Below are 27171 nucleotides of genomic sequence, written 5' to 3'. Positions count from 1 at the left end.
ATATACACAGATAATGTGGCCATCAGCGTTTGTATAAAACAGACAAAAAAGCTTTTTTTTTTTAGGTTGAACCTGTTTCCTGTCTCTCCTACAGATATTTGCTATTATAAAAAAGTTTGCCCATTCAACGGCTCCACACCGATGATCCAGTCCAACACCTCAGACTTCCACTTCAGCTGGAACCAGATGCCCAATGCTATCGGTATGCTACCACTAAAACAGCACTCCACCTGCTCCGGGCTGCTCTTCCTGCTGGCCTGGCCTGAGGCTTGGTGTCACCATGGTAACACCATGTGTGGTCATAAGCATTCAACAGGCTGATGTGATTATTTGTGTGTGTATGTTTGTGTGTGTGTGTTTGTGTGTTTGTGAAGCAGAGGGATGAAAAGGAAAAGCAGATGGACGTAAACCCTTTAACCTGGACCCTGTTGATACTCAGCTCCTCCATGTTTGCTGCTTTCACACCAATAGGCAGACGCACACTGTCACACATTTAGACAGCGTCAGCAAAGGGTGTGAAAATATTGAGAGCTTAAAAGCTATTCGTAACAATATTCTAATATTGACAATGTGCCTAAAGAAAAACCCCAAAGATTACAAACTCTTTAGCATGTTTATTCTTACTGTTCACACATTTGGTGCTTTTAAGTTTCCTAAATTTTATATACTCTCACTGCTTTTTTCCACCTTGTTTTCAGCTGTTTTATGTGACAAAAAAGGTTATCACACTCAATGTTAACTTTAGCACCAACAACAACTGTGGCAGCTAGCTGATACACATAGCATAATCCTGTTAAAAGTCTGAATCTGGCATTTCAAATTTAATCTGATTCAATTTAAGCTTCTACATTTAACACAAAAAGTAATGCAATTTGTGTATCGTAGGTATTTTTTTTATTGCAATAACGATTCTTTGCAATCAACCTTACACCATTGGAAAGTGTTTATTTCTCTTTTAAATGGAGCCACATACATAAGGAACTATATGTATCTACGTTGTTTCACAGGGTCAAATTAAATAAGGCTAATAAAACAAGTTATTTTTCTTTCTCATAGTAGTAATGTTAGCTTTTATTTGACAGAATGACAGCCAATTTAAGCTGCTGTGCTGCATGCTGTGCCGCATTTTGCTCTCACCTTGCCGTACATTTCAAATCAAACAGAGGACGGAGGGAGCATTAGAAGCCTCTGGGAGGGCTGCTCAACTTGTTTCATGTGCTTCTTCCTTTATCTCCATACGTAAGATAATACAGCAGATAATGATGGCTATACTTAATGCCAGTATGAGAAAATGAAACTAAAATTCTCTTTGATTTCCCATTAAAATTTTATACAATTTTGGTTGAGATGTGGTGATTTGCTGTTAATTTTATCATATTCTTGTGCTGTCTCTGCAGTTTGTGCATTCCCTTACATCCTGGCCTTCACAACAGACTCCATCGAGATCCGCCTGGTGGTCAACGGCAATCTCGTGTACACAGCGGTGGTCCCAGAGCTACAATTAGCATCATCACGGGTCTGTATAAATTCAGTAGTTGTTGTTCTTTGTCAAAATCTGTCATAAGTTTAGACGTTGTATTATAGAAATTCATTACGAGTGAAAATAAAACGCACTGTCACTTCAGCAGGAGCCCTTTAAGCTTGTGAGGGTTTTCTGTGCGAGCTGGCTCAACTCTGCATCGTAAAAGTAGCTGTCTCAGCTCTCTCATTTCAATCAATCTTTATTACTCTTGTGGGAAATATGGCTGGCAATCTGCGAAGCTACAAAGCAATAATGCATTCATAATTCTTACACAGAGATAATGTAGAAGAGACCACATTGTACCTGATGAAATAGAAACCTTTTCTTACCCTATCCTTTCTGTCAGCTTCTTTCTCTCTTTACTTCACAGCATCAGTGCAAATTGTTTCACCCTTTTAATGTGACTTCTTTTCTAACTCCGTCTTTTTGTCTGCTCACAGTCGGACATCTATTTTCTTTCGTCTGCTCCAGTGAGCTCAGCCTCAAACTGCAGTTCAAAAGACACCAGTTCCCAGAGTTCCCCGCAGACTCCCACAGGCTATGAGATGCCTGTGTTTCCCTCGCCGCTTGGTGACGGTAAGCCCTGCACCAGAGAAAGCACCAGAAGATGTCGGTTTTAGTTTAAAGGTTCCCGAATGTCCACACTGCCGGCAGACCTGTTTGACTTTGGATGCTATGGTTTTTGCCAAAAGCGCAAGAGCAATTTGCATAAATTCTTCTCAGCAGAAAGGTTCACTGAAGATGCGTTTTTCCCCCCAAACGACTTCCTTTCTTTTGAAAGAGCTGGCTGTGTGTAGTTTTCAAGGACACGTTATTTAATTGCCATTATCGTCCCCATTGTTCCTCCCCTGGTTTGGCTACAAAAGTGGAAATGTCATGTTTTGAGCAAAGGTAACAAGAGGAATGATCCAAATCTATTTCTGGGCAGCTTTTGTCTACTTTAAACTGGATAATTGTGATAGTTCAAAAGCACTCAGCCTGTTCATACGATGGCTGACCAGTTTTCAAAGCCCTTTGCTCCCATTAGTTCAACAATAAACAATAACATAACCTTTGTTACTTAGTACTTAAGAAAAAGGATAAAAGTTTGTGTCAGATACCCTGTATTTAAAAGTAATATTCACAAAAAAACAACAGTTGTTTGATTGCAAAAGTGAAAGTATACATACATAATAAGTTAATTTGTAGTATGGCTCTGCTTTGGGAGCTCCCTGCCACTCTAAGTGGAAAAGCCTCAGGTTGACAGAGCACACTTCCTCTTTCTTTTGTGTGCACACATATAAAGCCAAGGCGGGAAGAGCAGCAGCAAAGAACTCTGGGTTCAGAACCTATTTCTATTATATTTCTTGTGATCGTCGAGGTGTTGTAGGGTAGAAAACGCAAGATTTTTAAGTCTCCTTCCTAAACAACAGTTTTCTTGTATTAACTGATGAAATTTAAATGTGAAGGTGATACATAAACAAATATTAATTAAGGTATTATGTTAATTTTAAACAATGATTTTTTTTTAATTTTAAAGTTAATCAGTAGAAACCTAGGCTAGATAAATAGATGAAATTTAAATTTTAAAACTCACATGGAAACTATAACATACTAGAAATTTGTGTTTGGTCAAGGGTCTACAGCTTTTCCCATTTGGTTCTCAAAATGATTACAAGCAGCAAATCTGCAAAAAGAGTAAGAAACTGATTACCCACGTACTTCCAACCATAGTTGTCAGCGTCACACACTTGGCGTCTGCAGGAAAGAAAAAAAAGGAAACTGTTTCCACGGTGATAGAGGATCAATACGCTCCCCTCCCTTGCTACCTCCAGTCCACTTTCACCGCCACTCTGTCTCTTTGTGTATATGACCATTCAGAGTCACCCCTCCCCCTGCAAGCAATCTCCTCCATATTGTGACAACTGTCTTTAAAAGGGGAAATGTAACACATACAGGTTTGTCATTCAGCTGGAGGATCACTGCAACGTCAACTCCTTGTTTGTGTTTAACTTTCTAGCTTGTAAAAAGACACAAAACTATCTTCAGATGCGTTTGATCCTGATGGCTGCAGTGAAGGGCAGGGCATCTGGAAAACAGTTATTAAAATGGGTAGTAGCTGCTGCTTCTGCAAAGCAGATTTTCTCTGTTTTTCCCTGAGGGGGGGTGGGTATTTACAGGTCCCATTAAGGCTAACAAGGAGGACGGTTTGTCTGTCGCAGCTGCAATTAGCAGAGGACGGGCTCTGTGCTTTTAGGCTGGTTCTGGTAATCATTTCTCTCAAAGGGGTTCTAATTTTCTGTCCTGTTTTAGCTGGTAATGCATATAATTCTGCACCACTGACCATATTCACATGGTGGCCACTGTCCTCTGACATCACACTCAGATATATTTGATAACACGCCCTGTGGAAAACAACATTCACACACTTACATGCTAATGCTGCTGTTGGTATTACTATGAAGTAACTAAATTTGTTGGTGTTCAGCCAAAGACAGATTCCTAGATAAATGTAATGTGAGCAAAACAGGGATTGGTTGCTTGCCAGTTTAGCTGGTATTTCATGGTTGTGTTATCAAAGCAAGGTAAGCTAATGCCTTTCTCACTGTGTCACAATGCATTCAAAAGTTTCTGTTACCAATTGCCCCCTCTAAACCATTGATAGAGTGACATAAGGAGGTAACTCAAAGAATAAGTTGTTACAGTATAACAATAATAATTAGCTAGCTAAGAGCCTAAATGATATCTTGTTTGACAGCAGCTAGTTGAATGCTAATATTTGCTATTGAATAATTTTTTTGACCATTGAAAGCTAAAATTAGCTTTAGTACAACACTTGTTGGTTGGATATAAACATTATCTCATTTCAGTAGCTTGTTCAATATTAATACAAGCTTTTGTACGACATTTTCTGACTGAAAGTAATTGCTAACATTAGCTCTTGTATTGAATGCCAACATTAGCTTTAGTAAAGCAGTTTTGGGTTGAATGTTAACATATTCTCTTGAAGAACACAAGCTGGCTTAATGCTTACAGTAGTGTTTGTTTTTAGTATACAGTCGCTGGCTATATGCTAGAACTAGCTGTCAGTAAATGTTGAAATTAGCTCCTGTATGACAGTAGCTAGTTAAATTCCATCATTCCCCCTTTTTTTAACATTTTTAAAAGAATATGAAAATTAGACAGTAGCTGGCTTAATGCTAACATTATCTAATATGTGTCATTAGCTGGCTTAATGCTAACATTAGCTTTTGTCTGAAAATGTCTGAAAATAATGCCTTTGATAGTTGTACCTTACAACACCTGCTGTAAGATACCCCGAGGTGGCTAGTTGCTAACATTAGCTATGGTAGCCAATTCAAATATATTCAAAGTCAGACTTGTTAATCAATTTTCTATTGCGTAGAATAACATTTTTTAAAAAAGGTAAAATTAGCTTTAGCTTTCTCTTAACCAGTGATAATAAATGATAAAGAGTGTCTTTGTAACAACTGCAGCCTGATGTTAGCTAAGCAGATGTTTCAGTACTGTCTTCATCTGAAAACTGAGACATTAAAGTTGAGAATATTTTTCATTTTATCAACATTTATACAACTTCCAAACTGAAAGCAGTTATGCTTCCCACCCTGAGCATGATTTCAGAGATAATGGGTCACCATGTGATCGTTGTCTTTTGGTGCCTTACTCTGTGTCTGTGTGTGTATTCCTCAGCGTACGTTACCATGTTTGTTCAGTTTGTGTAACCCTTTTCTTCATCCCTGGTTCAGATTCTATACGGATCCCCTATGGTACCAAGCTTTCCCTGTACATGTCTAAGGATGCTGAAGGTACTGCAGGATTCTCCCGCAACTCATCCTCTCAGCCCATGAGAACGCTCACAATGCTGCCCCACTAACATGCACATACTCCCTGAGTGTATCACCCTGTCTGCTCCTCATGGCGGCATGTTGACTTGAACGTTGGTTGAATGTTAAGTGAACATTATGTCTTCCCCATCCCCCCTTTCTGTTTAAACTAATTAAAGCATTAGGCTGAGGAGAAAGTGAAAGAGAGGTAAAAGGTGATTAAATGGGCAAAGTACATAAAAGTAAGCCAGAGGTGATAATGTCCATCAAGGTGGATGGTTTTGGAATTACAAGATGAAAAGGTATGCCTGAAGGAGGGAGGGGAAAAGGAGGGGTTATGTACAAGCAGGAGGTCGGGAGGAAAGGGGAAAAAGGGAAGGAGAAGACACGTCTGCCGCAGCATGATTTACAGATTGCACTGTCGCCATGGAGACTTTTGTCAGCCCCTCTCTTCGATCCAAAGTGGTGGTCCAAACAGCAGTGCCACAGTCTGAGCAGGGTGAGGGTGGGGGGTACAGCGGTGAGAAAAAGAGGAGGGTGAAGACGAGGTGCTGACAAAAATTCCATTCTCTAACTGCCTGTGCGCCTGCCGTATCTGCTCCTGGGGGAGAGATTTATCTGATGTAATCGCATCAGTAATGTGAACAAGATTCTGTTACTGATGTGGCTGCTTACCTCCAACTATTGGTCTGGGAACCTGCAGCAAAACAGTTTTTCTCCATTAAATTTCCCTTCATTTAGTTCTAAAAATTCTGATATTTAAATTCAATTTATTCACATGTGTGATGGAGTTTTGACACTTCCCCAGGTCCAGAAACACACAGCGGAATATATTAGTCTTTGTGGCTGTATATTCCTAAATAACTGCATGTTTTCTGCTCTTTGGTTTGTTATTTTGTTGCTGTATGACAGCAAAGGTACGGCAAAGAGGATCTGTAACAGCACTAACACGGTGTACCCGTCAAACATCAGCAGTGACCCTCTATTTTCCTCCATGGCTCTTCACTCACCTCTCACCTGCTGACATTTCAGATGAGATGCTCCCTTTGTGCAGCGGCGCATCCCCATTAAGTCAGCTCATCCCTGTCACTGCCATCCTGTCTCAATGGAGCAAAGTTTAGCTACTCCACTGAAACACTGCTCCCTGCTGGTGAAGTCTGTCCCTGCAGGTCGCATCACTGCAGCTTTTTGTGTGTTTGCCATTGGAGAAGCTCCAAACATCCTCTTAAAGTGTCCCAAACAGACTTATAGTGTTTCTTGCCTCTGCTCAATATTAGATCTGGCCACAATTTCACAGTTATGTTACATTAGCTCTCTGTAGTAGGGATGATTAACTTAAAAATGAGAGGCTGGTTCAGATTAACAGAGCTATTCATCACTCCAGATCACCTTCATTTGACAAGGAAGTATAAGCTCCTCAGCTTCCAGAGTATAGATGTTTTTCAACATAATTTGATTGGTTAACTGTTGACGGTGAATAAATACTACTTTATTAAGTGTTAAGTATAATTTCTTTTTTCCTAGATTGAGGATATGCTAGTAAAATCCAAGGCGATAGATCACTCAAAGGCTCATCTTACCATTTGATTGATACAAAGAGACTGTTATTTATTTTTAATCCATTGTGGAATCTGAAAACACATTTTTGAAATAAATGTTAGTTTCCCTTTTTGGGACTCTAAGGCTTTCCTTTGTTCCACGATTACCGCCAAAATGAATACACTTGAACAAATGAGCTAAAAGTTAGCTAGGAATGTAGCCAATCTGAAACAAGAAAAGAATTTTTGAGCTATAATTAGGATCCTGCTTGGGTTATTTTTGAGATATTGAAACAATTGGACAGAGTCAAGTTAGCTTTTTCGTATTGGTGGGACCCAACTGAAAAAAATCGAATCAATTAGAGTTTTTTAATTAAAAAGAATTAACCACGTTCTATTGTCTATCAGAATGAGAAGCAGCATTTTTTAATTCAAATGGATTTTGTTATATCACTGAATCAATGAATCGACATGTGTTTAAGTGTTAATATCAAAGTCATGTTTATGTTTTATCAAGTATAACTCTTCAACTCTTGCAAAGGGCAGTTTAAGGAACAGTACTGCATTTCAAGCAGGCAATGTAAGCAAGGTCTGACGAATAAATTTAAGTTTGTTTAAGTTTTTTTTAAGGACTTGAGTGTGGGTTGGCAACTCTGCATACTTGTACTTAAACTACCTATGGCCTCTGTGCTCACTGCTACCATTAACTGATGTCTGTGTTGAGAACAGAGGTGATACTGGAGGCTGAAAAAGCTCTGGGGATGTAGAATATTTCTAGTGCATAATTTGCGCACACTAATACACTTATCCACATTTCCAGTATTTTTTTTTTTTTTTACTTCAATTTTCCATTTACCAGGCCGAGATACGCTGTTTCAGCCATCTCTTCCATACTGTTTGTTGTCAGTCCAATGTGCATCATGTCACCCTGTGCATCACTATAATCAGTATGCCAGGAACTTGTGCTGTGAGAAACGTTCTGTGTTTCTGGAGCGCAACAATAAATGTTAATACAGTGCATTAATTTAACCACACATTTTTTCTGTAATTAATAGTAATTAGCATGTTTAAGTCTCATCCCTAATCACCCTTAGCTTCATGTAAAGCTAGAAGTAATCTTAAGAAGGCTGAAGTTTCATATGTAGAGGATTAACTAAATAGTGATATTCAACTCTTTGAAAAACTCCAGGAAGCACTCATTTTAGGACTACATCATTTCTGAGGCAGTGCTTTTATCAGCATCACACAAAAATAATGACAAATTGTTCAAATGCTAATCCCAAAGTCTTAAAAGTCAATGTGTTTCAAGGCAGCTTTACACATTTGTCATTGTACCACACGTCCCTTTTCTTTTATCAGTGTCTTCACTTGACATTTCATCCTTCATCTTGAATTGACTCCCTTTGTGTGTTTTCTCCCTTTCTCCCAACTTCACCTGCTGCTCTCTGGTTTTTCTACCCTTCCCTCTATTCAGGTGAAGCGTCGTGTAAACATATGTTCAAGATCCCTCTCTGCAACCTGGTGGGCCGCAGCATTGAGAGACCCCTCAAGTCCCCGCTGGTCAACAAGGTGCTGACGACACCGGCCCCCACCATGGTGCCCCCGACAACGCTCATCTCAGCCCCGCACTCGCTGTCATTGTCGCGCATGGAGATCAAAGAGATAGCCAGTCGCACGAGGAAGGAGCTACTTGGTACATAAAACATTACATTTTTATCTGTGATGTAATAAAAGAGTTCGAAATATAGTTTGACATGTTTGGTACTATAACTGGTTATAAGCTGTTTCTTGCAGCTTAAAATTGAAGAAAGTAGGGAAAGTTTGCTAAACTCCCAACTGTAAAGCTCACAAATGAACATGTTCATAAACACAGTTAGCCATTTCATGTAAGAATTTTACAAACTTGAAAAACTAGCCGTGTATGTCATGCAGAGTGATGAGTTTTAGCTTAAATTGGGTATTATTTTACATTTTAGAAGAGCCAGGGTAGTTGCTCCTCCACTTCCAGTCTTTATGTAGACTTGTCAACACTAATAGCTACAGGGCGCCCACCTGTCAGTCACCTGAGCTGTGTCTCTGATTGGGTAAACTTCTCATCTTCGAAACTGCTGAATTAGAAAAAGATCCCCTCCTCTTTACAGTGTGTGCCGTTAGAAATTAGCTATTCTGACTGCAGACATTTTTTTCGTACCAGGCTATGTTTATTTCTGCTGTGAAAATGACTTTTTTTTGGCTTGGTGTGTAAGTGGTTTCCAGTACTTGTGGAGCCAGCTTCAGACAGATTCTCAGGAACAAGGAACTGCAGCTTTTGGCACTTCTGCATTGCCTCGTATTTTTGTGACCAGAGGTTGCCGATGAGATGTGATTGGAAAACTCAACACAAGAATAAAATGTATGACAGGGAAAAATGGTAAACACGTTCAAAATAAAAGAAAAGGAGGACTTTTGGAAGAAGAGAAAGAGGACAACATTACATCAGAAGAAGGGTTAAAGAATGTGAAACAGTGCTTTAACAAAATAAAAACATAAATTATTCAAACAAAGAGATAAGGGGCATAAATATTAAAAATTAGAATAAATAAGATAAGAATGAAAATATTAACAAAGTCAATCTAATTAATCCCTCTGAAACTCAAAGGTGAAATTTGAAAAAAAAAAAAGCAATGTGAACAACATATTTAATTAGTTTGATTTTATTTATTTATTGTTATCCTTTTCCCTTGTTTTGTTAATCAGATGTGCTTGATTTTTTCCATTCTTAATACCTTTGATCCTTTTTTATTAGTCGTATTTATGTATTTATATCCTTGTTACACACTCATTTATATCCTCTTTCCGTTTTTATTTTATTTGTCTCTGTCTCATCCTCTTAAACTCCTTTTGTTGTTCTGTAGTTTTGTTTTTACATTTATTAATAGGACTGCTGCTGCTGAAAAACCCACCCATTTCTTCACTTCTATTCTGTTCTATATGCGTTTATTCATGTTGAATTTAAAGTTGATCATTATTATTATTATTACTAAAAGGCTTGACAGAGGAGCCGAGTGGGAAGTCCGACAGTGGAACAGTCAAACAAAGGAGGATGAGCAAGAAGAACACAGAGGAGGAGCCTAAAGCACGAGCGCTGACATCAACAAACAGTGAGAGGTAACAGTGGCAGATTTAACCAAACATTAAACAGCTGCATGGTTTAAAAAGAGCACGAGTCTGACATGTCTGTGCCCGACAGGTTAGCATCAGAGTCCGTAGACTCGGACCTGGACGTCCAGCTGCATTGTTCATCCAGTTCAGAGGCCGAGCCTGAGAAGGTGGTGCTGCGAGCAGATAGCCCAATCCTCGCCAACGCCTTTGCCCCCTCTACATCCTTTGAAGAAGATGTCCTGGACCTAAAGTGAAGACAATCCCATCATGCACTTCTCTGCGCTCACACCCCCTAAATGTCACCTTTTTTGTTTTTTCTTTGTTGCATTTTTGGTTGGGTTTTGCGTTTACTGCGTTGTTTTTTTTGTTTCATCCCAGTGTCCTGGGTCTCCCATTCATCAGAGAAGATTGGCGCAGACCAGCGGGAGTTGAGTGACGTGTCTGTGTGCGTGGTTGTTTTTCTGAGCAGTCCCTCTGCTGCTGTGTGCTGGTTGTTTGTGTTGCCCTGTAGCAAGTAACCCAAAGAGGCGATGAATTTGTGCGAAATGCCGTGGTTTATTGACAGTTCTGCAGAAGCCTTGAGGTAATGCTTGTTTGACCCCGAGCCACAAACTGAATGTAAATCTACGCACCGAGGCACGACGAAAACCTTATTCTCAATGCAGACGGAAGTTGTTAAAGCTTTTATTGTGTTGTATAGTATGTGATTATTTCCAATCCACTATCAGATGTTGTATGATATGCATATGTATGTGTACATCTGTTTATACATGAAAATGCTCACAATGACAGGTGTGTATGCCTGTCATGCCTGTGGTGCATATTTATAGATATATTATAAAAATCCATTTTATTCCCATATTTAGTAAAGATATGATGTTTTATGCTCTCTGCACATACAACCCCTTATTCCTCTCCTTTTTCACAGTTTACAGGTAGACAGGGCTGGAGGCAAAGTCTCCCACAAGTGCCATTTCCCAGCACCCTCCACTGAACTACACCTCTAACAGCCACCATATTATGGTGTCTGACAGTAGCAGCCATGATTGTAGTCCACTTTAGATGACATAGGTGACCACAGCTCCATTCCCACATGACTTCACAAACTGGAGGCACTCTCTTAAAGCCACATGCACTCAACCTTAAATCTGCATGATCTGCCTTTGCTGCAAGTATTGTATCTTTTGCACCAAAAAAATAGCTTCTTTGGTAACCAAGAGGTCTGTGGCACCATACCCAACATATAAGCATAAAGGAAACTACAGCTCAAGTAGAGGATTTTTGATGATTAAAAAATACACCACAAATTTAAGACCAATCTAGAGAAAGCAGAAAATGCTAAATCTCGTGTTTGCTGTGTTCTCAGTGGCCTCTTCCAAGGTTGAGCCTTGTCACAGATTCTGTCAGACCTCCACGGACAAGATGTCAAGGTGGAGGAGGTGAGGGAATCTCAACAAGGAGAGGAAGGATTTCAGTTTGACAGCCTCAGAACTCAACCTCTATGCAGATGATGTTGTTCTTTAGGCTACTTCAATCTGGGACTTCCCGCAGGCACCGGGGTGGTGGTAGAAGCACCTCCATGTCCAGGAGGCATGGTTCTCTGCCGGAAAGTGATGGAGTTAGGGGGTTCAAGTATCCCTGGATCTTGTTCGAGGATTGATCGTGAGCTTGACGGAAAGATTGGTGCTTTGTCAGCAAATATAGCTGTTGTTTTGAACCCTCTCGTCTCAAAGGAATGAGATCGTGGAAACAAGTAGTCGAAATTAGTTTCTTCCAAATGGTGGCTAGACTTTGGAACTTGAACATTCAAAGGGAGTTAAGAGTGCAATCCTTAACATTAAAAAACAGTCAGTTGAGCTAGTTTGGGCATTTGATAAAAGTGCCTCTTAGACAACGCCCTATAGAGGTGTTCTGGCATGTCCTACTGCAAAAAGGCTCAACATAGAGTTTAATTATCCCACTGAGGCCAGAGAACACGGAAAAGGTTTTGAGTAATTGTTAACAGACGTTCATAGCTTCACTGGGCTCTGAAGATCCACTGATGACAACAGACTGGGAGCTGTGGTTCTGACAGTGCTATTGTTGGTATGAGAGCGCCTCTTAGTGGTGGTTTCACAACACAGCAGCCTTCAGATCTTGCATGAGCCTCCGCCTCCTCTTCTTCCCTCACGCCTCCCCTCTCCTCTCTTTTAACCTCTCTCAGTGTGAGCCCCTCCAACACTATAACACAACTCAGAAAAACTTTTAAAAAAAAGGAAGATGAAGAAGAAAAACGGGATCTGGGGATTTTTACAAAGGTACTCTACTCTTTATTACTCTGAACAGGTGTGGGTTACAGGGATGCTTGGAAGTTACCGTTTGTAACACTGCTTCTCCCACTTCTGATGTTCCTCTTTCTCCTGTATTTCCGTCGAGTACTCTTTGTTCCTACCTCCCCTTGGCATTTTCACAGTTGCTATTTTTTTTGTCTTGTTTTTTTTGTATTTGAATCTATATTTACTGTTTAGACTGTTGCTGAACCTCTCTGTGATATCAAAACAAAAGAAAATGAACAAAAAAAACACCAAGTGTCTTAAAATATTGTATCGCCATCGTTTTTAATGCCAAGTACTACTTGTAAATGTTTGTGTATCAAATGTGGCCTCAAATGAAACTGAACTATATTATTATTAATATTATTATTATTAATATTATTATTATTTGATTATTTTAAACAAGTGCTGTAGACCACTGCTGTGAAAGTAGTCGAATCTGTTCATTGATATGTAATAAATATTTATGAAATTTGAATTTTGAAATGGTTACTTCCTGTGAAGAAAATGTTTTTAAAGGGTTTGGTAGGTACCCCACTCTGAATGCCCTACCTGTGAAGGAAAACAATGAAACAACGCCCTGTGGATAACCTTTATGTAAAGATTTTTTTTTTCTTTTTTAAGAAAAGTCCTCCAAGTCCAGTTCCTCTTTCATCCAGTGATTTAAACAATTGGATTTGCGCCCCCTGGATGCCCTTCCTCTGGATAATGACGGTAGTGGTAAATTTACCTTCATCACTAAGCTACTATACGTGTTTCATTGTCAGTCAAGGTTTGTGAGTTAAGGATAACACTCTTAATGTTTTAATTTTCAATATTAATATTTAATCCTATTCAATTAATTACATAATTTGATTATGTTATATTAAATTCATCATGAAGCATTTCTTTAACTATATATTTATAATTTTTTCCACTCAAATATAACAGGGTATGAAAGCAGCCTTACTTTTAAAAACCTTTGAGTATCTTGTGTCTTTCATCACTTTGAACTCGTAACGACGTGATGGCACGATTCATACGCAACAACATAAAACGGTAAATCTCTACTACCTCAAAGCGTGTCTGTCTCTGTTATCCAATTTGCTCATTTACTTCAATCATAAAAGACCAAACTGTAGACCTAATTGGCTCACTAACTGCCACCTGTGTGAGGATGTAATTACATGTGAAAACTAGATGTGATTATGCTGGAAGCTACAAAAATGAGTGGCACTACACGGCTAGGTTGAGAACTGTTGGACCATCTACCAGGTAGAAATGTTCATTAACAAACCAAAGTGTTGAGCTGAAGTAAACTTTTTGTTAACATCCAATGAGGTGCTTTAGTTTTCTACTTTTTCTTATTTAATAGCATCTTATAATAAAATTTTGTACCACTTAGTTTTCTGGGTAAAAGATAAAAGCACAGCCAGATATCTCTATCAGCTTTGAAGCTAAGTAAATACTCTGGCAGTTTTGATGACAAAAAAGCAGCTCATCTATAAATCAGATGCATAAAGTGCACTGTTTTCAGGTGATAAAAAACAGAATTGTCAAAAAAAAATGAGGATCTAATACAGACCCCTGTGGGACACCATTCTTCTTATAGAAACATTCACAGCTGTTTAAAGTCAAGATTTTGGGAACTTGCTGTTTCATGTTGATTTCAGCCACTAGATGGAGCTAAATATCAGTATCCCTGTGAGTTCATGACTGAAATGCAAGAACATGCCCACAATTACCTTCTTTTAAGAAAGTGCTGGTTTCTTCTTCTTTTTTGCCACCAAGTGAACAATATACTAATCATGCTAACATAAACTGATGTGCACAGGGACAGCAGGAACAGAGTTCAAGCTGAGAAAAGGACAAACGGAAACGAAGAGTTACGTGCAGCCAGGAATTCCCATTGCTCAACAATTATGAAGTTTGTGATTTCAGGAGTGTGACTCATGCCGGCAGGTCATTCATCTCATGAGTAGTGAGGCTGAGGAAAAAAAGGAAAAGTGAGGAGTATAGAAGCACCGACAGGTCCAAACAACCACACCACTGACGCATACACATTAAATAGACACACCTCTGAGTTGCTGCATGATCTTTATGTTTCATCATATGTTTTCTTAATGCTCATTTACTCACAGAAAAAGACAATGACTTCCGTGTGTTTGTCATAGGTCTTTAGTTTGGATTACAACTTCATAATCACAAAACACTTCCAACTCTGTAATTTCACCTTAGTCATTGGAAAATCACTGAGGATTGGATGACAGGGGAATGTCATTTTTAGCCAGATAAACTGAGCTACAGGAAATGTGGAAACTGAGAACTTCTCATCCATAAAGTCACTGGTGATTTGAGTTGGTTTAGCTGTAGACCTCGTGCCCAGCAATAATATTTGATATGACTTCATTCCAACACTCTCCTGTCTGTCTGTCTGTCTGTCTGTAAGGCTTCCCAGCAACCCTTCTGGCCCCTCAGGATACGGCTGTGAATGCGAGCACAGCCAAAAATCTTACATAATAGCTGGAGGAATGCTGGAGCTCTGCCGCGGCCTTCTGGATCATCTCACACACTCATGCACATTTCCAGACAAAGTGGGGCCCAGTCCCCACAAACACAATAGTCAGAGCAGTTATTTCACAACTAAATTGAGAGATAACATTTTGATAACCATGGCTGAAAGTCTGTTTTTTTTCCCCGCATGAATATATATCATGATCACTTTGGGCATCTTGATTGTCTCACTCATTTTAGCTCATAGCCGGGCCCAGTTCCCACTAACGCCAGTACAAACTGTTCACACACAACCAAGCAATTTATTTTTTTCTTATAACATTTTTTCTATAAAATCCAGTTAACTAGATAAAAGGATAGCAAAAATAATTTTACATTTGGTTTTGACCCAAACTAAGTGGGTTACTTAGCAGCTCACACCAACACACTCACGCACGTTTTTCATGTTAAGTGGAGCCCAGTGACAAATTGAATTCATGCTGGACTGAACAAAGTGAACACAATAATCTCTCTGTTAAAAGAAAATTAACTTATTGGCAGATTGCAATTAAACAAACTGAGTCACACCTTTAAATTGTTTCATTACCAGCAAAACTTTATTTTACAGTTGAAATTGATAATAAATAGTACAATACTTTAAACACAGTTACAAAATATTTCACAGAGTACTTTATTTCTAAAACAAATCCATATAAGATAATCTGTTTCACAGATACTTTCAGTTTCTTCCTACAGTTGGTTCTCAGATTTCTTCTGCATCCTAGCGGAAAAAAATGACAATTTCTGTCCCGCTAAAACAACTTAAAAGCATCAAGTTCTATTTCACTGAGTGGGTAAACAAAACCAAATAAACCTTCAGAGTGGATCACAAGTGGATCCATCCTGCTTTTCTTTAACATACAAGCACAACATATAGGACAATGGAGGCTACAACACCACACTGATGATGGCGTGTGTTGTGTGTAAACTAAAAAAAAAAAAAGGGGGCGGAGATGAAGTTAGAGTGCAGTGCTGGAAGCTATTCCCAAGTTGCCTGACCTGGATGTTTGTTAGTGGGTTTCTGGTTACATTTTGGTAAAACAAAAACTTCATTTGCAGTTTAAACACACAAGTATGGTCATCTTTAAATCATTTCAAAGACATCCTCACATTTTTGCACCGAAAACAAACTATAAAATACTGACAAACCTCCCAAAGCCAGCTGCGGGGTAGTGCTTCACCTTTTTATTGCACCGACATTCCTGTCTTTTATGCTTTCCTCCTCTCCCAGGAGGCCTCTCAGGTTTCCTCCTCTGGCTCTTTCTGACAGGCCACAAATCCTTCCTTCAGGCCAGAACAGAACACTACCTCTTCTTTACTCCTTCGTTTCGGAGACCTCTAAGCGTACGCTGCGACTGATGTGAGGATCTGCAGAGCCATGGAGAAGCAGGGAATCTGAGCGATGATGTAGGCCAGGGAGCGGGTGGGGGCTCGCAGGGCTAACAGGTAGGCGGCACTGTGCAGGACGCGACCCGCAAAGAAGACAAGGAAGTGGAGGCGGGCTATGTAGAGTGATGGTCCGGTCATGGAGTAGATGGCACCCAGGAAGAGGAAGGGAAGGATGTTCTCCAAGTCATTGATGTGAGCTCTACAAGGAGGAGGGAGCTGATTAGTCATTTATCTAATAATACACAGGAAGGAAAGGATTTCTTAACAACATCATAATATTTCTCAGTCATTACAATCAGAATTGCATCATTTCCTCTTTGTGTTTTCTTGGTGAATCGTTTGCCCATCTTGCTTCATTCTGTAGATGCTGTTATTTCTTTGTAAAGTGACTCATCACAGTAATTAGCTGTTACTTTCCCTTTTCTGGCATCTACAGTCAGACTCCTGCTTCCTGCTTCCTCTCTACTCTAAAAAGGAAACTTCTCAGTAATAATATTATTCTAAGGAACATGCCCTGTTAACAGATTCAGTGCCAAATGAAAACACATTAGGAGGCCCCTTTTTCCCTTACAAGATTGTTGAAGTCATCCAACTCTAGGTTTTAAAATAGCAGTATCAGGATTTGAAACTGTCTGCCAGAACAAAGCTGTTTCCTGTCACAAGATGTTAAAGATAGACTGAAGAAAAATGCTTTTCGTTGCACTGTCACAGATAATTTTCTGACAAGTTAAAACAGAGCAGTGAATCACGATTTCAAGGAAATCAAGAGCCAAGATCACACTGAAGTATTGCACTGAAAATTCGCAGAAATAGAGTTTCTCTTATGATGATTATGGCCCAAGATTACAAGACAAAACATAAAAAGCCAGAATAGTGAATTTCATGATTCCTGTTTTTGGTTAAATCTACATTTTTCTACCTTTTAAGACATTAATTACATTTTTATTATACAAATTTGTTGTAGGCGAGCACTGGTATCAGGTACCTGGGCCGATAGCGGGCTTATTTGAAGGTATCAGTAATTGTGAAAGCTGCTGATACCAGCAGCTGATACAGGAGGCACAAAAATCTTACGTCAAGAAAGTCATCCTCACCAGTAGTTGGTCTTTTTCAGACAACATGCATGAACAAAGGAGAGTTAACAGTTAAACTGTTTTATTTTGAATTAAAAAAATACTAAAACTCCAACAGTTGTTGGTTTTATTTTGTGCGTTTGTTAATTTATTAAAAACAAATTGTATACTCAGAGATAGTTGTTTGTGTTTCTCTTTGAACTTAATGGAAAAGTGACTTTGCTGTCTTTATTCAAAATGATCTGTCACTTTGCTGGATGAAATTTTATGTATCAAAAGTACTAGTGGTATTGGTACGCCAGGGAGAACTTGTCTTGGTATCAGTCTGACAAAAAGCGATATGGAACATCCCTTGTTTTTACAATCATTATGTTTTCCTTTTGTTTCTTTTGATTTTTCTCTTTTATAAAATTTGCTAAAGCATCCTTTTTTCCTACCTTTTTGAATCTTTAAAAGCTTCTTCAAACCTATCGACCTTCTAAAATTACACTCTAGGATCTGAAATATCAAAGTCTTCACACAAATATATATAAGAGTAGTTGTGCAGTATAATGTTATCAAAACAAACCAGTGTTTTGAGAACTTGTTGGCATGTGCATTGTTTAGCCAGTTTTGTTGAATCATCAGCATTACGTTCTAAAGAAGCTGGAAGATCTGCCGTCACCTGGTTCTGCTCCAGTTCATGTCTCCTCCATGCCCTTTGGGAGCGACAGCATCATCACTGTCATCATCTATTCACTCAGAGTTGCTTCACTTTTCCACTACTATAGAGACAAGTGATTTCATATCTATTTGACATTAAGAAGAAATCAGACGAGTGAATGTCACGTAACGTCTGCAAAAGAGCATGAGTGTTTCACAGTGCACCCTGAGTAATGTGTTTCTGGTGCTGGGATGAATCATCAAAAGAAGCTGTAGTATGGTGCAGACGATGAAGGGTACCAGTCGCAGGTAAGTAGTTGCAATGTGCCTAGAACACCAAAGTTGAGGTAGTGTGTTTAACTTCCTCAGAAGTGACTTAAAAGCTACTCATTTTGCATTTGTATCTTAAAAAACAGCATCCACACCACAAGCTATTAAGTGTGTTTACTTCTACTTACTCTGCAGATTCTGCACAACCACAGAAATGTCAGAGCCCTTGAAAGGTTCAGTGAGGAGACTCTCTAAATCTGATTCCTTCAAATCATCACACTCCTGCTTTCATTAACATACCTTCTTCAACATAATCAGATATAAACAGACTTATCAGAGTTACAGAGTGAGTTTCAGGCTAAGCTGCACACATGCTGCTGCAGCCTGATTGTCATCATTTGACTCACCCATGATGCAATTCTTTAACTTGACATCAGGTTAGTAACTCAGACATGACTTATATAGCATGGGATTGTCTCATATATGAGGTTTGGTAAATGCATGCTAAGAGTAGTAACTACCCCCTTAAGACTTAAAGGCCAGCCATAACTCACTACTACAGCAACTGGGGGAATGTATCCCAGAGTAGAACAAGTTATTAAACAAGTGAGATGGAATCAAAGCGATTTTTTAAGGAAAACTGTTATTAATGCAGCGCGAAAAAATATCAAACAGAAACACAGAATGTTAAGTCCATAGGTGGCTTGCTCAAAAAAACGTATTTAAGTGTCAGTAATGTGTCAGAAAATTTCCTATTAATAAAGAATATACAAAGTTTGTTTTATTTTAAAATACAAATATCAGAAAGTCTTCATTTACACATCTTATCGGTAGCTAAAACATAAGTAAAATAAAGATTTGTTTTGTAAAAAAAATTCAATTACATTTTTTTTCCATGAAAAAATAGTACCAAACAGGCCCACATGTGTAATATTGGGGTTCTCCTTTACTCTGATGAATACAATGCTAGAAAAATGTATACCTTTAGTGTTTTTATGAATTAAAGATTTGATGTGGAATCAAAGCAAGTTTTAGTAACCCTGCAGAGGCTGAGCGCCTGAAAGCGTTCCCTTGTATGACTTTATTTGTAATATAGTATTTTTACTGTGTACAACTACATTGTTCAAGGGACCTCCTTAAAATCAGATGAAGCATGTTAAAGAGATTTCCTATCCCATAATAAATCCAAGCTCTTTTCTTATTATCTGTTTTCCTCGGCTGAGTGCTATATCAATTGTTTTCCTTTTGAAATAAATTTATGTCGTGACAGTGTCAAACTTCCTGCGCTCTTACCTACGGCATCTTTCTACGGTAGGATCCTCTCTGTGAAACTGAACTCCTCCGTGTCTGAGCGCGTCCTCTGGGTTAGCGAAAGCCTTCAGGAGAGAAATAAAACTTTTCATCAGAGAAAAACTCCAGATGTCGAGATTGGAAATCCGAATTCTCCTCTCTAATAACCACTCACCTTTTTACGCAGCCTCACTTGTCCGGTTATTATCGCGATAATATACATTTTTATCACTAGAAGCACGCCGTAGAATACAAAACAAGAGAAAACTTCATTTTTCATCATCATTGCTATGTTTCTTCTTCTCTTTTTTAATGACTGGGATACTAAAAACCAATAAAACACCGTTTCACAATCCGAGAGTTCAGACAGCTGCACGTGAAGCGGTTGAAAAGTGAGAGTGAGCTCGTGGGGGAAAGCTGATTTGTACAGTGATGAAGGTGGCCCCGCCCACTCAGCCAGTGATGATTCCAGACTGAGTGAAGACTTGGTGTTACAGTCATTAGTCTGAGGAGAGGAGGAATACTTTGGCACGCCAAAGTCGGTAGCCTCAGGCTATGCTTGGGAAGTCATGGTTGCTAACCCTGTGATGTAAGTACACACACATTTTAAACGAGCGTCAAACCCATAGGCACTACTTAACCAATGAGGCACTACTTACCCTACCAGATTTTTTTTCTAAATTAAGCAGTTATTTCCTAAACACCTGACAAAAATCTGTAACAGTTTGTTTCAAAAATATTTCTCTACTTACTTCAGAGTAATCATTTACAGGTAGGATTGATTAGTGTGTTACAGTAACTAACTAGTAGGGGAGAACGGGGACATTTGTAACATTTTTGTCTCTAACTTTTAACTCTTTTAACTCGGCGTCATCAAACAACTATTCATACTATCTTTGAGTATCTGCCAATACATGGCCCAGAAAATGCCTCTGTAACACCAACAGAGGATGCATGGTTTGATCTCAAATACAAGGAATGACATGTCACAACTAAGTCTTCATACTTCACAAGTCTTCTTTGTAGCAACAGAGCCTTTCTTGTGTCACCTTTGAAGTCACAGATTTACTTTGAAACTGGGGAATCTGTACCCGACTCTGTCTTCATTATGAAAAACTCTTGCTCCATCTCACATTTTTTTCAGAGAGCTTTGGCATCACAGCATAAACAGTAAAATAAACCAACTCTCCCTGAAGTGTTCAGTGGAAGTGACTCAGTCAGTTTGACTTTCAGAGGCTGTGTGTGTTTTCTTTGCGGTCAAACTGAGTAAAGGATTCTTGTAAGGCTGCTGGCAAAATATGGGTTCAGTTGTAGGTTTTTTAAACAGGGGAAATTTCCGTTACAAGTGAGACTGCTATTTGAGTTCTCTATTCAATAACAATCTTTAATTTGGTGTACCTGCATTTAGTCTTGCTTGAGGCTTCTACAGAGATACACAGATATGATTAAAATCATGACATTTATCACTGTAATTTTGAATGTAAAATGATCCCCATTACCGGGCAATACAGGGAAATGTTTGAATTTTTTACATCAGAATCAAGATCCGGCTTTACTCATTTTTTAAAAATGTTTTTATACTATTTTGAGCTACGAACAACAATCTTTCTGCACCATTTCATAGTTAAACCTAGCTTTATGTCTCTAGTATGATAATCAAACACTGGATGTTCGTGAAGCACATTTTTCATCACGATAAATATATGATACATATGATATACCTCAGGTTACATTGGTCTGACTTTTGCCATTTCATACCATCCATGAAAACTTTCATAATCTTAAGGAAATTTGGGGGAAAAACTGATCAACAAAAGCAAAAAAAGGTCACATCTCTGCTTAAATACCAGTCACCACATTTATTCAAAACATCCTACATGTCCTTTTAAGTCCGTTACTTGTATTTACATGTTGGTGTATTATATCACCTTAATTTTGGCTGTCAGGCTTCAGTCCCCTGTGCCTGCCAGTCAAGAGTGAGGGAGCTACCCGAGCTGGTGTCGTCACAGCAGTCCTCAGCATCAGAGAATGACGACATGTAGTGGAGGCCGGTCACTCTGTGGTAACCTCCATTAAGCATCTGCGGGTAGGTGGAGAGCTCCATCGCCCTGCGGCCACTCCTGCTCACCCTCACAGTCCACATATCGACCAGCTGGGTGCACATGGCACAGCCCATAGTGTACGGCAAACAGGTCAGAAGACGGTTAATAGAGGTGGATACAGGTCTGCATGCTCATACAGGGGACAGCTGAAGCATTAATATGTACAAACACATACAAGAAATACACTCAGATGCATTGATGCCTTATTTTTTGAACCAAATTTAAAGCTTCACTATATTTATTGTGTATTGTAGCTTAAGCTGATTCATGTTATTGCAATTTATTACATATTTAAAGGGAACGAAAGTTATAATATTTATCAAACACATGATAAATATTGTATCTTCTATATATCTGCAGCAAATAGTTCTTCGGTTACATAATCATTCATACCAGCTAGGTCAACAAATTATAGCTAAATAAGAGTTGTGATTCATCATGTCAGAAAAAAAAGACAAATCAACTTGTGTAAAACACAATTTTGGAAAAAAAATCTTTTCTGCATTTTTTTTTAATGAAAAGGCTTAAAATGAGGAAAAAAAGACAAGCATGAAAGAAAGGCACACCTCAAAAACAGCACAATCAAAGTTCATAGCTGTTAATTGCGTTCTCGCCTGTTTTTAGCAACCAGGAACCCACAACAGCCCAGCATCCAGCCCTGCCTGTAGGGCTCTGCAGGGTTAAAACGAGGTCACGAAGTCTCTCTGCTTCAAGGTGCTCTCTGTCTCCAACAGCTTCCAGACACGCTGTGTAAATATTTACAGCGCTTGCTTTTGCAAAAACACTCAGAGAGGATTTGAAAATAGAGGCTGAGACAACTCAGCTGGTGTCTCACTCCTCTAATGATACTGCAGCAGTTTGATTTTGGCTTCGGCTTGGTGCAGGATCACTGCTGTAGCTCTAATAGGTGATGTATTTGTTGTTTAGGTTATCCTCTGTTCAGCCTGGTGCTGTATAATGAGATCCCTGAGGAAAGAAATAGAGGTGAGGAATGGGAAGATTAATTCACAGAATGTGTTGTGACTTTCAAGACAAATCAAAGTAGAGACCTTCGCCTAAAGCTGAAAGTAAGAAAGCAGACTGAAAAAGTGCAACAGTTTTAAGGGGGTATCCAACTGCAAAGGATTAAAGAATGTCTCTCAGGGTAAAAAACATGATGCAAAGTCAAAGATGATGCAAATTCATGGACACAGGAGTCCAAAACAAGAAGAAACAAGTCAAAAACGTTAAATCTCTCCAACTGGTCAAAACACACTTTCAACTCTCAAGTCAGAAAAGATCCCTCAGGGCGTGGTCACACTGGACATCTGTACAGAGCTGTTCTCAAGCACAGCACGGTCTCATCAGTCAGCACAATGGAGAACAACAGAGAACATGGTTACAAGTTTACTTTTTGGTCGCAGCAATTATACATAATGGATTATACATCATCTCCTTGCTTACCCATACTTGTGCTCGTGGATAAAGTGTACCGTACCGGAGCATGATACTGAGTGATCACACTGTCCAAACAAACTAGACTTAAGGGTTGAAAGGTGCTCGGGCAAGGTACAGATGGTCAGTGGGACCACGATCCCAGACACAGTCAGCAGAAGGACTTAACTAGACCAAATTGTTATAGAGATCAGTTCAGTTAGAGAGTAAGCTGGTCGTCTATGTTTCAACAAACAGACCAAGAAAAAAACTGCAAAAAGAAAATTGATGACTATTGGGCATTAAAGTGCTTCAAGGTTTGCAGGGAAGCTCAGCACAACTGTTCAGTCGTTACAGGAGAGGAAGGTGGACGAGGTCATGAACTATCAGACCACCCAACATTGATAACCCAAACTGTGGTGTTGGACTATGCATCTTGTTAGTCTCATAATGCAATTGTCAAGTCAATGAAATGAAAATTAATGAAAGAAATACTGCAATAATCTTGGCCTAAATATCTTATTATAATTAATAATAACCAGAAAATGTGTTTATTATAAGGCTGGGGATTAACTTTTAAATTTCTAACACCCTTCTATGGGCTGAGAAATGTACCACTAGAAACTGAATTGATATTAAATTATTATCAAAATAAATAATAACACATATCCTCACTTCAGTACAGATGTCTATTGCCACAGTTATTAAGTCCTGTACTTAAGTTTTGTACCAGAGTTTTAACTAGAGGGGACATAAAGAAGATTTCTGTGAATCTTTGCCAATAACTGTTCCTCATAGACCAAGGAGATGGGATGGTCGTAACACATTGAACTGAAATTGAATTGTAAAACTAAATCTGATCGTGCAAATTGAAATTAAGCTTTGTAATTTATTCTTTATTCTAACATAAGGTTGAATTGTCAAGTAAGTTTCAAAGCAAATAAATTCAATTTCAGATCATTCTTTTAAAATTCAATATCATAATTTAGATTCAGTTTCCAGTGGCTCAAACCTCAGCCCATACACTTCCCTCAAGGGGTGTTCTTTAGTGCTGAAAATGTTACTAATGCAAAACCTAAAAAAAAAAAAAGCACTGTCTTGAGTGTCCACTAGAGGCTGGCTTCAAGGTCAAGGAATCCTATTAGGTCTCTTATTAAAATGATGAACGTAACAAGAGAAATTATCATGGTGTCAGCCTGGCTCTGAAGGCAATTCTGTTCTATTTGACTAACTAACTAATTTTATTATTAGTTCACATTGTGTGGGGTCTGAATCAACTGTAAAGACAATTTAAATGCTAAGAATTGGAGTGATACAAAATTTACTAAAGGGGGGCGGTTGGGCCAGAGCATTGTAGCTGTCTGCCAAGGAAGCCAAAAGTCTGCTTCAGCTCCAGCTCTGTGCTTGTTTGACCAGAGTTAGATTAAGTCAGCATTTACAGAAGGGGGGACTGGCATCAAAATGCCTCATCAGAAACCAATGGGTGATGTCATAGAGAGTACAACTATGTTTTATGCAGTCTATAGTCCACCCAAACGGAAATGGCCCTGTCACCCATGATATAAACTGTGTTCAAGAAAAAGAACAATAATTATGTTAAACTAATACAATTGAAGTAGCTTTGAAAATACTTAGTGAATGATTTCAAACGAGAGAGATTTTAAATTTACAGAGAACAATGCCAGATTTTTACAGATTTCCCAGACCATGTCTTCAGTCAGGAGAGCACAGACTTAAGCCTTATGCTGTGAAATGAATTACAGAAGGCAAAATCAATGTGAAATGGAATTAAGACTTTTAAGTGGGTATGACATAATCCGTCTCTTTTGCATTTCTGGATCAGTTATTACTCATTTTTTACAACTCTTGTAATGATGATCTATTTCAACCTCCAGCTGAAAATATGTGGACACCCGTAAAGTGGGTGACCAGTGTACACTGTGAGGTAGAACGGGGGAACCACTTGAGTGTTCATAATGTGAAATATAAAAAATGTATCTACTCCAAGCAGAGTAGCAACAGACAAGAATTCCACTGAAAAGAGTTATTTTCAGCTAACACTGTAACCCTGCTGCTTTTGTTATAAATAACTTTGGATACTGTGCTCCTTACATCCACAGCTCTATCACAGCTGTGAGAAAATCATGCAGCTGGCACGGGTATTGCAAAGCATGGTTGGTAATCATTCCACATTAATCACAACATTCCCACTTCAATCTGTCGTCTGACCTTCATCATGCTAGGCTCACTGGTGCACACAGAGCAGAGTAAAAATGACGAAGATTTAAAGGACGACAGGGATGCTGCTGCTTGCCACACCCATCCCACCACAGTTAGTGGACACAGCGTAGTTTACTCTCTAAATCAGGCTCTTCTTACTGTCCTGAATTCATGTCATATCCCATGTCCTGCAAAACTACTACTGTGGGATATTTAATAATTCATAGGTATATCTGGTGTCACATGAAATGCATCTCATACAGCATACGAGTACCCCAGCCTGACACAAGCAGAAGGAAACAAGCCAGTGTTTTGGTGAAAGGATGTGAACTGAATGCAGAGAAGAGTAAACAGTAAGCTGTTTTTATTTCTGTCTCTTACCTGTGTCAGCCTCCCTGTCTTCATTACATCCTCTCCTCACCAGCTCTGTGTGTTATCCTCTCAGTCTGCCTCTGTCTGGGCTGGAGTCAGCTCAGCATACGTATAGGACTCGAGATGACATCACAGCTGCTCACTTGGGAGTAGCTTCCTTTGTCTAAAATTAAAACAGGTAAAGCCTCTATCTCTGTGTCTGTCTTACCTACCTGTATTTTTCATATTCAGCAACACCAACAAATCTTATAACATCCTCCAATACTTAAAGCTTTTTTGATTAGTTAAAATGAAGAAAATCAAAGTCAGTGTGTCAAGGTAAGCAGTAATTAATAAGTACACATGTACTGAAACATCTGAAAAATACCAAGATATTTCTTGGAAAAAAAAAAAAGGTAACCCATCAGGATTCAAAAAAGGGCTTCGGCTAAGAGGGTAACATATCTGGATTTTTCAGTAATACTATTTATCACATTTTTTGGATGGCTGCTCCTTGTTGGGCTGGTAAATGTCTAAGTTGTGATTTTTTGGTATGTTAATTTATTTACTAGTTTTTCAAGTAGTTAAGTGGAAGGGTCTAAACTATATTTAGTACCACATCAACATGCTAAATATGTTAACAGTAATTCCAGCCTTGATGCTTTGTCATCTGCTAACTTAGTTAAGCTAGGCTAAGCTAGGTCACTAGGCTTTGCATCTAAAAGCAGGGGAAATGGACACCCAGAATGAGTCATCAAGAAAAAAGCATTTTTGGAAAGATTCTTGATAAAAACCAGACCTCCTCTCTCCGCTTGTTTCACACTCAACCCTAAGCTCTTGGACACTGGCCTGAAGCTAACTTGTTAAGCTAAGATAAAGAGCACTGGTGTGACTGATAACTTAGGGCAAAGTGAGGGTGGCACATTTCCTTTCTTTAATCCTTTCCTTTCTCTTTCCTTTAATGCATTTTTTAATAATAATTTCTACATTTGATCCTTTTTAGGTGGTATTTAAGCTAGCATTTCACTACAGGAATTTTTTGGCATCTGTTAACCTTACTCAGCTAAGCTACGTTAAGCTAACTGGCTTACTTCTTGACAGAAAAGGGCTCTCACACAGGTTCCACACTTAATGCTAAGCTATCTGTCCCCTCGCTGAAGCTAGCCAGTGGTGGTCACTGGTTAGGCTAAAGTACTCTGGTGCAGCTGTTTACTTTGGGCACTTTAAAGTTAGCTGGTGTCTCCTCCTTTTTTTTTTTTTTTTTTGCACACAAGAATGAAGCTAGCTTTTCTCAACTGATTCCAGTCTTAATGTTTTGTAATCTGCTAACCTAGTAAGGCTAGGCTAAGTTAAACTAGTTGTTGAAGCTAACTGGTCTATGCAGTCTAATGCCAGAGGAAATGGAAACCCATGATCATTATCAAGTAAAGCATTTTTGGACAATTTCTCAATAAAAACAGGCCACTTCTCTCCCCTTGTTCCGCGCTTAATGTTAAGCTATCTATCACCTGGCTTAAGCTAGCCAGCAGTGGCCACTTCTCCTGAACTAAAG

The 27171-nt window shown here is 38.9% G+C and overlaps 2 protein-coding genes across 6 annotated transcripts in view; one reads left to right on the top strand and one right to left on the bottom strand.

Moving 5' to 3' along the window:
* The window catches only part of garnl3 (GTPase activating Rap/RanGAP domain like 3), an 89204-nt gene extending 76455 nt beyond the window's left edge, over window positions 1–12749 (top strand). For 3 of the 5 annotated variants that reach the window (XM_074690165.1, XM_074690164.1, XM_074690166.1), the window contains exons 25-31: window positions 95–202; window positions 1398–1516; window positions 1963–2098; window positions 5269–5328; window positions 8359–8577; window positions 9911–10031; window positions 10114–12748. In XM_074690165.1, the coding sequence (XP_074546266.1) occupies window positions 95–202; window positions 1398–1516; window positions 1963–2098; window positions 5269–5328; window positions 8359–8577; window positions 9911–10031; window positions 10114–10279 (929 nt within the window). In that variant the 3' untranslated portion in view covers window positions 10280–12748. Of the gene's footprint in view, window positions 1–94; window positions 203–1397; window positions 1517–1962; window positions 2099–5268; window positions 5329–8358; window positions 8578–9910; window positions 10032–10113 lie in introns of all 5 variants that reach the window. The other 2 variants (XM_074690168.1, XM_074690167.1) reach the window with 2 other exon arrangements.
* Window positions 12750–15494: 2745 nt separating this feature from the next.
* ptges (prostaglandin E synthase) lies at window positions 15495–21265 on the bottom strand. Its single transcript, XM_074689668.1, has 3 exons — window positions 19709–21265; window positions 19537–19619; window positions 15495–16457 (listed from the first exon to the last, which is right to left on the bottom strand). Exons 1-3 carry the CDS (start codon window positions 19817–19819, stop codon window positions 16208–16210), a joined length of 444 nt encoding a protein of 147 aa, XP_074545769.1. The 5' UTR covers window positions 19820–21265; the 3' UTR covers window positions 15495–16207.
* Window positions 21266–27171: the final 5906 nt, after the last annotated feature.

The sequence above is a fragment of the Halichoeres trimaculatus genome, unplaced genomic scaffold (genome assembly GCF_033239565.1).
Source record: "Halichoeres trimaculatus isolate MK-OKI-2021-1 unplaced genomic scaffold, fHalTri1.1 fHalTri1_scaffold_16, whole genome shotgun sequence".
NCBI lineage: Eukaryota > Metazoa > Chordata > Actinopteri > Labriformes > Labridae > Halichoeres > Halichoeres trimaculatus.
The sequence above is the reverse complement of the archived record's forward strand: the minus strand, read 5'-3'. Positions and strand labels throughout refer to the sequence as shown.

Bases quoted from the DNA above. Each gene is read 5' to 3' on its own strand.
- ptges (XM_074689668.1), bottom strand. From the start codon at position 19,819: ATGATGATGAAAAATGAAGTTTTCTCTTGTTTTGTATTCTACGGCGTG. The intron at 19,620-19,708 runs GTGAGTGGTTAT...TCTCTCCTGAAG, and splicing joins AAGTGAGGCTGCGTAAAAAG to GCTTTCGCTAACCCAGAGGA. The intron at 16,458-19,536 runs GTAAGAGCGCAG...TCCTCCTTGTAG, and splicing joins ACCGTAGAAAGATGCCGTAG to AGCTCACATCAATGACTTGG.